At 41.9% G+C, this 14,142-nt stretch overlaps 1 protein-coding gene across 1 annotated transcript in view; it reads right to left on the bottom strand.

The window, feature by feature from the left end:
• The window catches only part of NUP133 (nucleoporin 133), a 55,063-nt gene that overhangs the window by 14,948 nt on the left and 25,973 nt on the right, over window positions 1-14,142 (bottom strand). The window contains exons 13-17 of the mRNA XM_046027082.1: window positions 12,334-12,497; window positions 11,105-11,199; window positions 5,519-5,743; window positions 1,297-1,419; window positions 634-733 (exon numbers count right to left, since the gene is read on the bottom strand). Coding sequence (XP_045883038.1) covers window positions 634-733; window positions 1,297-1,419; window positions 5,519-5,743; window positions 11,105-11,199; window positions 12,334-12,497 — 707 coding nt within the window. The remainder of the gene's footprint in view (window positions 1-633; window positions 734-1,296; window positions 1,420-5,518; window positions 5,744-11,104; window positions 11,200-12,333; window positions 12,498-14,142) is intronic.

Genomic DNA, 14,142 nt, shown 5'->3' on the forward strand with positions numbered 1-14,142 from the left:
TGGCTGAGAAAGGCCAACTACCTAAAATCTATCACCTCACTGCTGCTGGAAAAAGAAATCAAACAGGGTTTCAGTTGATAGATACCTCTCTGTGCTGCTCAAATCCCATCTTCTCCATGGGAGACTTCCTCAACAAAGCCAGGTAAACATGATCCTTCTTCCTTCTAAATCCCTTTAATACTGCTCCACATACTTTTTTGTATTAAATCAACATTAAATAGAGTCAACACCTCCAGAACCAGGACGTGCTTCTTTGAATAACTATATGCCCTAAAATCTAGTAGACATGGGGTGCCTGGCTGCCTCAGTCACTGGAGCATGCGACTCTTGATCCTGGGGTCATATGTTCAAGTCCCTCGTTGGGGGTAGTAGCAATTACTTAAAAAATAAAATCTAGTGGATGCATAGTAAGTACTAGTGAGATACACCATGGAGAGATCTATAAATTATTCAAGGGAATAAAGCAATTTTCACAAGAACTGCTCATTCTGGAGACAGCACTTATTTTTCATTTCACTTATAAACCTACACTAATGGAGTAATATAGCTTCCAAAAATGGGCCATTAGGAATATATTTTGAGTCACTGTTAATAATAAATCAGTGTATTTGGGCTCGGTGCTAGAAATCTCACCTGTCCAAGGAACATATTCAGGTTCTTGTTCTGGTAGTTCTTCTCTTCTATATAAGGAGTTTCTATTTTGTCGATAATGACTAGCAGCTTGTAGCATGTCCTAGAAAAAAAAAACATGTTAGCATATGTAGAAAGTGATGAATCCTGGTATTTTTAAAGGTAATTTGAAATATCAAAGTCTATTAATACCAAAAAATACTTAGCACAGGTCTGCAAAATTACTTTTTAGTTCTTTGTATATTTGAAATTTAACTTCAATTCTGGAAAACTATAACAGCCGAAGTAGGAGAACCATTGCTATAAAGACCATTAGCTAAGACTAAATGGAACATTTTCATCAGTAATATAAAGTAATATAAAGGTTTTGAGTGATTTATTTAAATAGTATAACATTTATACATTTGCAATGATATATCCATCCTTCTCCAGATAAAAGGTTTGTTCTACCAAACACGACTCAGGAACATAGACACTAATGCACAAGGCAAACATTCAAAATGTTTGGGTGATTAATAAAATGACTGGTATTTTCCTAAATTTTTGGAATTAAATGCTAAACGCTTATAAATTACTGGCAATACAGACTAGGAATATGGAAGCCACTTTCTCTTTTATCCACACTCTGGTCTTTGATTTGCTGAAATCTTCACCGTAGTTTTATACCTTAAGAATACTGTTCACATTGATGACCACCTCAGCCCATTCAACGGATTCCAATGATGTATCCTTTAAGACCTGCTCCTCATGCTCTAGCAAGCACTCACAGACAGTGTCTACCTGGGACACCTGGGGAAGTACAGAAAAGGCAATACAAAAATTAAACAAAAATTATGGCAATGCGTAGTAATTACAACTGTCCAGAATATAGTCAAGGGGCTTTTCTCATCAAGGATTACCTCAGCTCATTAGCCAGAATAAAACAGTGGATGGTGAAAATAAATTTAAAAGGAAATAGAAAGAGAAAATAATGTTCAAGGGATCCTTGAACAAAAAGGTTTGAACCGCATGAGTCCACTTACACGTGGATGTTTCCCGATACAGTAAATTTCTCCTTTATGATTTTTAAAACACTCTGTGTGGGAGGTTAGCACCCTTAAGCCTCCATATTGTTCAAGAGTCAAATGTATGTGGGGCACCTGGGTGGCTCAGTGGGTTAAAGCCTCTGCCTTTGGCTCGGGTCATAATCCCAGGGTTCTGGGATCGAGCCCCACATCGGGCTCTCCGCTCAGCAGGGAGCCAGCTTCCTCCTTTCTCTCTCTGCCTGCTTCTCTGCCTACTTGTGATCTCTATCTGTCAAATAAATAAATAAATAAATCTTAAAAAAAAAAAAAAAAAGAGTCAAATGTATGTAACTTCTGTTCTTTTCTAATTTTTTTGTCATTATTAACATATGAAGATAATGAAGCCAAAATGTTCTTTAAGCACTGAAACACCTGTTTCCAGTTTCAGCCCACAGTTAAACACCCCCCTGTATTTTATTTATTTTTAAAGATTTTATTTATTTATTTGACAGAGAGATCACAAGTAGGTAGAGAGGCAGACAGAGCGGGCGGGGGGGTGGGGGGGACAGGCTCCCTGTTGAGCAGAGATCCTGATGCAGGGCTCAATCCCATGACCTGAGCTGAAGGCAGAGGCTTAACCCACTAAGCCACCCAGGCACCCCAAACTTCCCCCCCTTTATTAAGTGAATATTTACTTAATACATTTAGAGTTTGTATAGCATTGAGCATGTACAGAAATAACAAGTAAGGTTTGCTGCCCTTAAGCTTACAAACTAGCTGAAGGAACAAAACATGCAAAATGTGCCCCTTCCCCCCAAAATCGTCTTTTAAACCATTCTTCCTTTTCTACTTCAGGTGTTAGTCAAGGCATCCTAATAGCCCCAGCAAGAGACTTTTGGCTCATTTAATTTCTAAGATTAAATGCAAGGAGTTCTTAATACTGTTAATAGGAAAATGGTAAGAAGGCATGTATGACATAAAAAAAGCAGAAGATAAAAAGGCAGGGATGCCTGGTGGCTCAGATGGTTAAGTGTCATGATCCCAGGGTCCTGGGATCAAGCCCTGCATCCGGCTCCTTGCTCAGCGGGAGACTGCTTCTCCTTCTGCCTCTGCTGCTCCTCCTGATTGCGCTCTCTCTCTCTGACAAATAAATAAAATCTTAAAAAGTATATATAAAAGCAAATAAAATGTCAAAACACTTGCTCAACATCCTCACCACGTGATATGCATACTCAGTGGTTTCAAACACTATTCATATGGGGACCCAACAGTCTGTCTCTTAGGCAGTTAACTCTATGGAACCCTAGGATTCAAAACTACACCCCAAAGGAAACAAGACCAGGAAACATCATGAGGAATTAAGATAAATGATGACATAGAGTCTTAAACATTACCATTTTCCATATGGAGCATTCTTTTGAAGAACCAATCACATTTTTGGTTTTGTTCTATCATATTCCTAAGGTGCTACTCATGAATTATATATCCAACTGATAATTTCCAGATTCTCCCCCCACCAAGTTAACTGGAAAATGCAGGTATAGTGAATCACCTAGCATGCTTTCCACTTAGATCCAAAAACAGAAAATGGAACCAGGCTCTTACTCAGTTCTTTCAAATAATTTGCTAATAATTTTTTTAAAAATTTGCTTTGCCATGTAAAATTACATATGAACAAGGACCAAAAAAGAACACAAAAGTGACAACAGTTTGTGAAAGGAATCTATACACCTTAAGGATCCTCCTACCTTTTCCCTTCAAACCCCAATAGCCTCTCAAACGTGAGGCCTTAAGAGGCTTACAACCCCTCATTTCCAAATCCCTTTCCTTAAATACATGGAAACCTTTCTCCCATCCTTCCGGCCAACAAGCTAGATGGCTCTTCCAGACTTGTTCAGGATCTCAGAATGATCAATGACGTAGTCATCGCTATCCACCCCACTGTCCTCAATCCATACACCCTCTTCCCCACCATCCCACCCTCCACCATGTACTTCACTGTCTGAGACCTTGGCATGCATTCTTCACTATTCCCAACTCCCCAGCACCCCAAGACATTTTGACCTTTACCTGGACTGACCCTGACACCTGACACACCCAACAGTTACCGTGGACGGTCCTCCTGCAGGGTTTTCGGGATAGTCCCCACCTCTTCGAACAGCTCCACATCACATAACCTCTCCCTCCCAAATAGCACTCTTATCCAACTCGTAGGTGACCTTCTCTGTAGCCCTTCTTTGCCCACTTCTATTTCTGACACCATCACTCTCCTCCCCTTCCTACACAACAGAGAGTTAGGGCCAAGTGCAGACACCTGTGAGTTTTGTCTGTAAGCTTGACTGGGGGTAGGAGAGTGAGGGCTTTGCATACATTCCTTTCAGACTGGTTAGATCATGAAATTTGAGGTGAACTGTTTTTCTTCATTCAGATTTTGGAGATATTTCCTAAATTTGAAAAATAAAAAAATAAAACAAAAAAGTGCTTTGCCTTATATCCTTAGGGAAAAAACTAATCCAAATATACAAGAACAAGGCAGTCTTAGAACTAAATACATTTGGAATCAACAGAAAACCTGAACCTAGTTCAGCATCTTAAATTATTTTTAGGTTACAGTACATGAAACATAGTTGACCCTTAAATAAGACAGGTTTAAACTGCATGGGTCCACTGATGCACAAATTTTTTTTGATACCTACAGTATGTGAATTCAATACTGTGAATTTATTTTCTCTTCCTTTGTAAATTTTAACATTTCCTTTATTATAAGCATGAGTATATAATACTGTATATAACACATAAAATGTGTGTTATTGATGACTGGTAAGGCTTCTGGTCAACAGTAAGCTATTAGTAGTTAAGTTTTTGAAGTTACACAGATTTTCCGCTGTGCAAGGGGGCTCACATGTTGTTCAAGGGTCCACTATATTAAGAAGAAAAAAAAGACTTCTTGGCATAGCCCGCTAGATGCTAGATTACAGCTAGAATGTAACAGGAAGGAAGTAAAAAACAGACTCACCAAACAGAATGAATAGTCCCCACCGGTAAAAGAACAATCTCAAACTGCAGAGCTATAGGGGAAGAGCTCGAACCATTAGTGTCACCATCCTTACAGGAAGAGAGGAAAGTCTCCCTGCCCCTTCATGAGGTGGTAAAGTCACACAAGAATAAGAGCTGTATACTATTATCACAATGGTCAGCTGCACCAGCTGGCCAAGGTCTTAATCTCTTCTCCCTCTGAAGTTCACAGCAGGGTTTTCTTTTCCTTTGAAAACAAATCTGATTTTAAAAGCAAGGTAGCTAGCAGGATCCTAGCAGTAGCTGAGTCTAGTGAAGGGACAGCTTAGGGTGGTGCGGCCAGGGTCAGAGGATCTACAGGAAGGCGCTGCATCCAGGGCTAGCAACAGGCAGCCCCTATTAAGCCCAGGCATGAAGGGACCCTGGGCGGAAGGAGTTACAGGACACGTGGACAGCAGCCAGTGAGAAGCCGTAGTCTCTGACAGAAGGCACAGCCAACCGCAGTGGAAGCAGGGAAGGAATGAAGCTGGGGGAGTAACAGAAAAAATAACAAGAGATAAGCACTCCCAACCTGATGGTGTCTCCCTGTTAGCAAAGACAACAGGAAGGCACAGAAACCCACTGACAAGTTGCCCTCTGGGGCAGCATCAACAGTGGCTTTGGAGAAGCAAAAGGAAAACACTCAGCAGACAGTAGAAAACAGTCAATTTTGCGAGCTCTAATTTACAGGGAATGTAATAAATAAATACGGAGTCCTATTTAAAATTTCAATGAGATTTTTTTGTCCTCAATCTTTTCCCTGTTCGAGGCATGATCAGCAAATGGCAGGGCTCTACGAAGGCACATTAAAGGCAAAAAACTCCTCTTACTTCTCTAAAAAAGACATCTGCAGGCGTCAGGTTGGATGGGATTTCACAGTCCCTCTTGTTTAAAGCAATCATTATTGCTGTGTTCACCAGGTCAGAGAGCCTCGAGTGGTAGTTCTTGAGAACAATGGCAGCTGATAACTTCTCCGCATGCTCGCAGAGCAACAGTCGAGTTGCCATGGGCGTCCCTCTTACTTCAAAAGTGTGAAGACGTCCAAATAAGCCAACCTGGTGAAAAACAAACACATGTTCTTAGAAAGCATTTATAGTAACATGCAATATAATGCAGACTTATCTCCACCAGCAGCACACTGAGTACAGAGCCACTGGCCTTAGCTATCCCCAACAAAGTACCTCAGCTATCTTCTCCTTTCCACTGTTTTAAACACACACACAGACACACCTCTCTCTCTCTCTCTCTCTCTCTCTCTCTCCCTCCCTCCCGCCACAGGCATGAGCAACCATAAGAAAGCACAGATGTTCCTTTTCTGAGATTAAGGTCATTCCACTACTCTATCTTATTTCTCATTATTTATGGTTATCAAAAGCATAAAATTGCTCTTTTCTACCTAACTCCTCAAGGTTCTAGATCTCTGTGAACTAGAAACTCGGCAGTCTCTATGTGTAGTGACTAATTTCCATGGGAAACTAAAAGCCATGGGAAAGGTGGGGGCATCTCTAATCCTTTGCACTACTACCTCTGGTCTGCCCGATGTCCATTTCTGATGTGTTCCTACTAGGTTCTGAGGGTTCTTCTAAGCTTTCTTATCTGATAAAGCGTTAACATCCCAACTAGGAAGAAGCCAAGAGAGATATCTAAATACTGAATACTCTTCCAAATTTTATTACAGAGTGACTTGATTTTTGTATGCTGAGGTTTATTTTAAATAAAATACAAAAAAAAAAACAAAAAAAAACAGTACCCCAAATCCCCAGAGAGGTCCTACTGAAATGGGCAAAAAATACACATGGTTAGGAAATGTTTTTTTTTTTCCTGAATTAGATTTCTTTTATTACAATGAACTTAAAGAAACAATGAGAAATCTACCTTTTGCTAAAATGGTTTTCTGCAAATCCCCCAAGAGGTTAGTGACAGTCCTCTCCCTCTTCTTTTTTTAAAGTATAAAGAGAGCCCTAAAGTGTGTAAATGGCAAGCCACAGGAGCCACTCTTTCCATATAAGAGATATCAGAATCATTGAGGAACACCAGAAGTCAAGACAGGAGGAACAAGCGGTAATTGTAGTGAAAAGCCAAAACAACTTGTGTCTTCGAAGTCTGGTTTACGTATGCATGTCAAGAACAAACACTGCAACATCAGGCAGCTGAACACAAAAGACAAAAGCTGATATTGTGGGTCTTTTTCCTTTTTCTCTGTGCAAAAAAGCTCTTTCATTTTTTCTAAATGAGAGAAGACTGTTCTTTTCAAGATTTTATTTATCTGACAGAGAGAGAGAAAGCACAAGCAGGGGAACACAGAAGGAGAGGGAGAAGCTGAGCAGGGAACCCAAAGTGGGGCTTGATTCCAGGAACCTGGGACCATGACCCGAATGCAGGGGGACACTTAACCAATTAAGCCGCCCTGGCGTCCTGAGAAGACTTTCTACACTGTGACCTGACACGAAAATGCTGCGTGCCCAGGGTGCCGTGCCCAGCAGCACCTCTCACTGACTACTATTGTGAGCAGAGAATCTGGACAGTAAGAGGATGAACATGACCTCTCTTGGCTGGGGAACCATTTCTTGTCACTTTGCTGCTGAATTCACTAGTTAAACTGCTCAAAGAAAAGCTGCACCCTGACTCTGGAGCATCTACAGCAATTACATATAAAGACTATCAACGACAGCACACGTGAACCCCTCGTTCATGGAATATAACCAACAAAAGAGCGGGTCTGATAAACTGGGGCCAGAATGCAGAATAATACCGGAGGTCAGACCTCAACGTGCTCAGGAACATCCTCTGCCACCCCTAGTGAACAGCAAAGCCAGGAAAGAGGCTGTGAAGCTCTGACCCACGGAAGAGAACAGTTCAAAACGTTTGACAAAGGCATCTCTTCCCAACACACTCCCTGTGCGGCTCAGCCAACAGTGCAGGGCTTGCGAGGCATAATGTGGACACCAGAGCCCTCAGCTGAACTTGGTCTGCCACGCTGGATTCCCCATGGTGCAAAGAGAACTGGAACGCTGTCCGACTCCCGGCACTATTTCACTCACACTGGTCCCTTTAAAGTCTTCTTTCCTCAAGCCAGACCCCTAAAGGACCCTGTATGCAGTGAGGGTCTAGACTCATGACCCAGATGTCAAACTGTAGTTAGAGCAGGAGGACTTAAATCTGATGAATTCTACTCTGTAAAACAGCAACCGTCTGTGAGTTGGGGGTATCAACGAGGTTTCTGTGAACGGGAAGACTGAACCGGGATGTGCAAGGCAGGATTTGAACGCCTAGCGGCCTGCAGGAGTGACTCAGGCACAAAGCTCCCAGCCTGCCCTGACTAATGCTGGCATGGGGGTGCAGAGGGGGCACCTGCTCAGTGTTTAAACAGAGTCCTCGCAAAGAGGGGGCTAGACCTCTGTGACACTCCTAAAGCTCAATGTACCTGCTACCTGTGCAAAAGACAGGCGTGATTCTTGTCTGCACAAGTGCAAGGTCTGCTTTCTTAATTCCTTCAATAGTAAAGCAACACCCTAGAAGAGAAGAAACTTGGAAAATCGTGGGAAAAACCACATGGCCTTTCCCAGTGCTAGCTGTCTGTGCTGGGGCACGAGTTACAACCCTTCATGATGCTGAAAGCTACAGTACAGGTTACCTAGCTAGGGCAGTCTGCAAAGAGTCCTGTTTTCCCTCACAGAACACAAGAAAAAGGGAGAACTGACCCATGCTGCAGTAGGTCACCATTCTGGAAATCTCTCCACCACACTGTCCATGGCAAAAGTGGAGAGCCTGGCTTGCACATGGTTAGAAAACTCAATAGTATGGAGAGGTAAGAGTCCCCAGCCCATTCCCTACTGGAGCTACAATTAAATTCCCTATCTTTATCTGTTTTTGTGGCATTCATATGCTAGGAGGCATCTTTCTTTTTTTTAAAACACAAAGGAGTCACACTATATTGTCTGTACCTGATTTTTTTCCACATTTACTCATTTTTTTTTTTTACATTATTTTTAATGACCATGGAATAGGTCACTGAATCAACCTGTCTTAATTTATTCAACCTGTTTACCTGGTTACTTTAAAGTAAGAGATGCATAGTCAAAAAACAAAACAAAACAAAAAAGAGTTGTACAGTCATTTGGGATTTGAATTCTCTTCCTGGTTCCCTCACAAATACCGCAAATGCAGTTTTTACCTGAGGGAATCCTGCCTGCCTGCTTCTACTCGCCTCAGCACAGCAGCACTGCCAGTGAAGTGATGTCTATGTATCAGCATCACTCAAGCCACATACCGAACAGGAGCACAGTAACTGCCTGCTTCTAAGCTTCTCCAAACTACGTGTGAAGACGTATGCTTCCCTCAGTGCCTGGAAACTGGAGGCAGAGGTTCTCATCCTCTTTAGCATGAGATATGGCCTTGTGGGCACAGAGTCTGGCTTGAGAAGGAGAACCTCATATTCAGAAGTATTTCCTCAGGATCACCTGGGTGGCTCAGTCAGTTAAGCCTCTTCCTTCAGCTCAGGTCATGATCCCAAGGTCCTGGGATTGAGTCCCGCATTGGGCTCCTTGCTTAGCGAGGAGCCTGCCTCTCCTTTTGCCTGCCACTCCCCCTCCTCATGCTCTTTCTCTCGCCAACAAATAAATTAAAAAAACTTAAAAAAAAAAAGTATTCCTTAGATACAAGTATCTGGTTATACAATCATTTATGTTAATAATAATTAACAATTAATAATATGCTCTAAAATATTAAAGGTGATTCAAACATAAAGGCATAGCCATAATGGGATTTTTAGACCCAGCCAGGTATTACCTTGCAGTGGACACTGCCTCCAAGAGTTGAATGACTCCAGCAGGGTTTCTGAAGCCCAGGGAGGCTGTGCCAAGAGATACAGCAACGGCTCCTACCCATGGCTCTGGCACCCTCTGACGAATTAGTGTCTCCTCGGTGTCACATAGTAAGGCATGAACTCCTTCCATCCCGGTATATACTGCACAACCCTTCTGCCACATTGACTTTGGCCCTCCTCCCATCAAGACATAGAATCCATTTCTCAATTCTTTTCATCTGGGCTGGCCGGTGACTTGCTTTGACCAATGTCACTTTGGTGGAAGTGACATTTTGTGACAACTGGGGTAAGACCTGAGGAAGACTATAGCTTCTAAGTTCATCCCCATGGAGGGTTGCCCTGAGACCACAGAAAGCCAGTTCAGCCTAAAGGAGAATTACAGACTAAGTAGAAGAGAAGAACCCTGTGGCCCAGCTGACAGACTGACATGCAATGTCAGGCGAGAGACGCTTGGGGACCTTCCAGCTCAGGTTACCCTAAATGCAGTTCAAGGAGTGGTCCAGCTGAAATCCATTTTGGGATGGTTTTTTAGGTGTTAGTAGTTAACTGATACGCTTGACTAAATAAACAATTACATCAGAACAAAGTCTGTTCCCCTCCCCCCCCATTAGTCTGTAGTCTATCTAAACCACTTTAAAAAGAAAGGAGAGAGACTTGAATGGTTGGAGTGCCCTTGCCAAGACAATAAAAGTAGACAGGAGTCAAACCATACATTACAAACATTCTGAAATCATCTAGAATTGACCTGTTCAATAAGGTAGCCACTATCCACCAAAGTGATGATTTAAATTTAATTAAAATAAATTAAAAACAAATACAGTTCCTTAGTTGTACCAGCCACATTTTAAGTGCTCAGCAGCTGCCTGTGACTAGTGGCTACTGAGTAACACAGATATAGAACATTCTCATCACCACAGAAAGTTCTATTAGACAGCATCGTAATCTCTTTAACATGAAGGCATTATCAATTTTGGAAAAAATAAGCAAAAGTGGGATTAAATGTATTTGTTTGGATATATAATATGCTTGGGAGCCACTACTGATCAACAAGGCAGAGATGGGTGATACTGTGTAACAATTCTGACTAGCTGCAAAAACATATTCTAATTTTAGGCCCAATATAAATGGGGATAGTCTATTAAAAAAAAAATACAAAAAAACCCACCACAAACTTTAAATAAGGAATTGATTCTAATGGCACTTCAAAATTATAACCCAAAAATCAAAATCTGTCATTGCCTTACTGCTCTTCATGATCTTTTCAATAATACAAAGCAATTCATGAAAACCCAAGTTTACATAAAACCACACACGTATCCTAGAATCTTAAAAGAAAGTTGAAACATTTCTGTGGAAATACACTGTTTTTCTTCTTTTCAGCCTGTTTTCCATGCAGCTCCCCATCCCCCAACAGCCCTGGACTTATTTACTTTCAACTCAGCAAAGAAACTGGAAAACACTAGTCCTGTCCAACCCCACCAAACACCTCAGAATAAGAAAGGCTCTCCCACTGTCCTGGACAGAGCTGACAAAAGACACAGTAAAGCCAGGAGTCCCGGCCACTCTTGTTCACAGCAACTGGGATGCTTACTTGGTGAATAAAGTCCATAAGGAAAGAATGGGCCTTCATCTTGTCTTCTAGCTGGTGAAGAATAATCAGTGATGTATTGCTAAACCCAGGTGCTTCTGTTGGAACACAAGAACAGCATTTAAACACATAATGTACTGGCTTTACAATAATTACGGCTATTAAATTAAAAACTGAAAAAATATCTATACCAAAGGAAACTACCAACCTTTTCATGGAACTATTTGCAACTATTTGTAACATTATCCAAGATTTTAAAAAATTTAGACGAAAATTTTGGTAGTTTGGCATAATTCATACTATATTTATTCAAAACACAAACCCTGTTATTATTATTATTAGAATACTAAGCTTGCCAGCTCAAAATGAAGTCAAAGAAAAAAGGTAAGCACTGATGTTTCCTTCCTAACCCTCTAATGAGGCTTAGCAAACTTGCTAATAAGTAGCAAATCAGAGAGAGAAATGGACACTTGAGACAGTTTGCTGCTACCTGGGAAAGTGGAGTGCCCATGACGATGGGGCGGAAGAGTAAGATGGACAGTCACCCAGGGCAGAAAGGAAAGCGCAGAGCAGAGACATGGTGTGCTCACCTCTATATGCTGAGATTAGCTCATTGCCGCTCTTAGGGAAATTTATAATTTCTATTAGGCAAATACAATGATTATGCCAAAATTATCATTTAATTTGGGCTGATAAATAGGTGCCAAATGCTTATCCATACCACCAATTTCCTTTTAGACATTAAATGGTAAGAAAGCTAAGTAGGGCTAATTAATCTGCTTCACAGAGAACAAGCAGGATTTGCTCCAACAGTCCTTCAGTTTTTATCACATAGGTATGTTTTGAGCCCTTTTCAAAATCTACTATAAGGTAAGTTATAACCTTTAAAAAAAAGTAAACTAATAATTGCTTCAAAAACTAAAAAAAAAAAAAAAAGTGCTTCAAGAAATGCTTTAATGGGATACCTGGGTGGCTCAGTGGGATAAAGCTCTGCCTTTGGCTCAGGTCATGATTCCAGGGTCCTGGGATCGAGCCCTATATATCGGGCTCTCTGCTCAGCAGGGAGCCTGCTTCCTCTCCCTTCTCTCTGCCTGCCTCTCTGCCTACTTGTGATCTGTCTGTCAAATAAATAAATAAAATCTTAAAAAAAAAATAAAGGGAATCCTTTACTAAAAGAACCATAATATGCTCAAAACATATCACTGCATAATATGAAAAGTGGAAGTTCTTACCCTCAGGCACAGACTCAGCCCACCGTGGGTCAGATGCTGGGTAGTCATCCACCAGATCCACACTGATTTGTGTAACAGCTCTGTCTAGTTCGCAATCAGAATCCAAATCAGAACGGGAGGAAAAGAGCTCATCAACCACCATTTGAGCATGACCTAGATCTTTTCTGAAATAAAATTAGAAAATAGAAGTATTAAAGGAGGCAAGCCATTTTAAAAATTCACCATGAAAAAGTTAACTATCGGGGCGCCTGGGTGGCTCAGATAGTGAAGCGTCTGCCTTTGGTTCATGATCTTGGGGTCCTGGGATTGAGCCCCGAGTCTGGCTCTCTGCTCAATGGGGAATCAGCTTCTCTCTTCAACTCTGCCTCTCCTCCCGCTGGTGCTCACTCACACACTCTCTCTCATGCTCACTTTCCCCCCGCCTCAAATAAAGAAATAAAATCTTTCAAAAAAGAATAAGGTAACAGTGAAAGTCCCCTAGTTTAGTCGTTACCTTTTTTTAAAAAAAGATTTATTTATTTGAGAGAGAAGGAGCATGCCAGGGGAAGGGCAGAGGGACAGAATCTCAAGCAGACTCCCCACTGAACTCAGAGCCCCACATGGAACTCAATCTCACCACCAGTGAGATCATGACCTGAGCGAGTCAGACACTCAACTGACCAAGCCATCCAGATGCCCCAAAGTTAACTATTTCCAGTACCATTTATTTAAAAGGGAGACAGCCATCGTGCATTTATTAATGCAACAATTACATGCTGAGTGCTTACAACATGCTAGGCACTGGGGCCAGAATGACAAGACATTAAAAACACTCCAGGACTTCACAAAGGACACAGTGTCACAAGGAGCCAGAGAGTTAAACAAGTAGTTAGGTGTATACTGTGACAGGAAAAGACAGAGCACTTGCTACAGAGCACACAGAAGGGAAACCAAAACCATCCAAGGGGCAGGGAAAACTTCCTGGAGGAAAAGGTTTAGGATAAGGAGAGGCCTATAGCTACAGAAGAGGAGCAGCGAGGCTGAGGGGACTCTGGGGAGTACACGGTGGCAGAGAGAGCACACATCACACCTGTGAGTAAGTACGTCCATATCTTAGCAAAGAACTGAAGCCATAGAGAAGAGATCACCCAGGGAAGAAGCCTTCCAGGGCAGACTCTCAGAAACACCACCAATCAAAAGACAGAGTACATAAAACCTCATTCACCATGACATGGAGTTCTAGGCACTAGAAGGCACTTCTTAGGCACTAAGAAGAAAGTGTCACGTTTTCCCAAAGGATCATTTTAGGATATGGACGGGGGCAGAAATACCAAGATAGGAAGTTCCTACAGGGGCGCCTGGGTGGCTCAGTCACTGGGCATCTGCCTTTAGCTCAGGTCATGATCCCAGGGTCCTGGGATCGAGTCCCGCATCAGGTTCCCTGCTCAGTGGGAAGCCTGCTTCTCCCTCTCCCACTCCCTCTGCTTGTGTTCCCTCTCTCGCTGTGTCTCTCTCTGTCAAACAAATAAAAAGAATCTGGAAAAAAAAAAAGTTATTGCAGAAACCCAGACAAGAGAAGGGGGTCTAGCAGTAGCTGCAGAGGAGAATGGAGACAATTAGTCAGGTTTGAGAAAAAAAGAGATTTGAGGTAAATATTGGCAACTGTTTGGATCTGATATATTTTTGCTCTGAAACTGAATGTATTATGGTAGGACATTTTTACTAGTGGCAGAAACAGGGGGTAAAAGAGAAAGCATAAGCTTTGGAGAAGACAAGCAAGGCTGTGGGCACATTGAACTGAGATGCCTGTGGAATAACAGCTGCTCTGGA

This window comes from Meles meles, chromosome 13, assembly GCF_922984935.1.
Source record: "Meles meles chromosome 13, mMelMel3.1 paternal haplotype, whole genome shotgun sequence".
In the NCBI taxonomy this organism is placed as follows: domain Eukaryota; kingdom Metazoa; phylum Chordata; class Mammalia; order Carnivora; family Mustelidae; genus Meles; species Meles meles.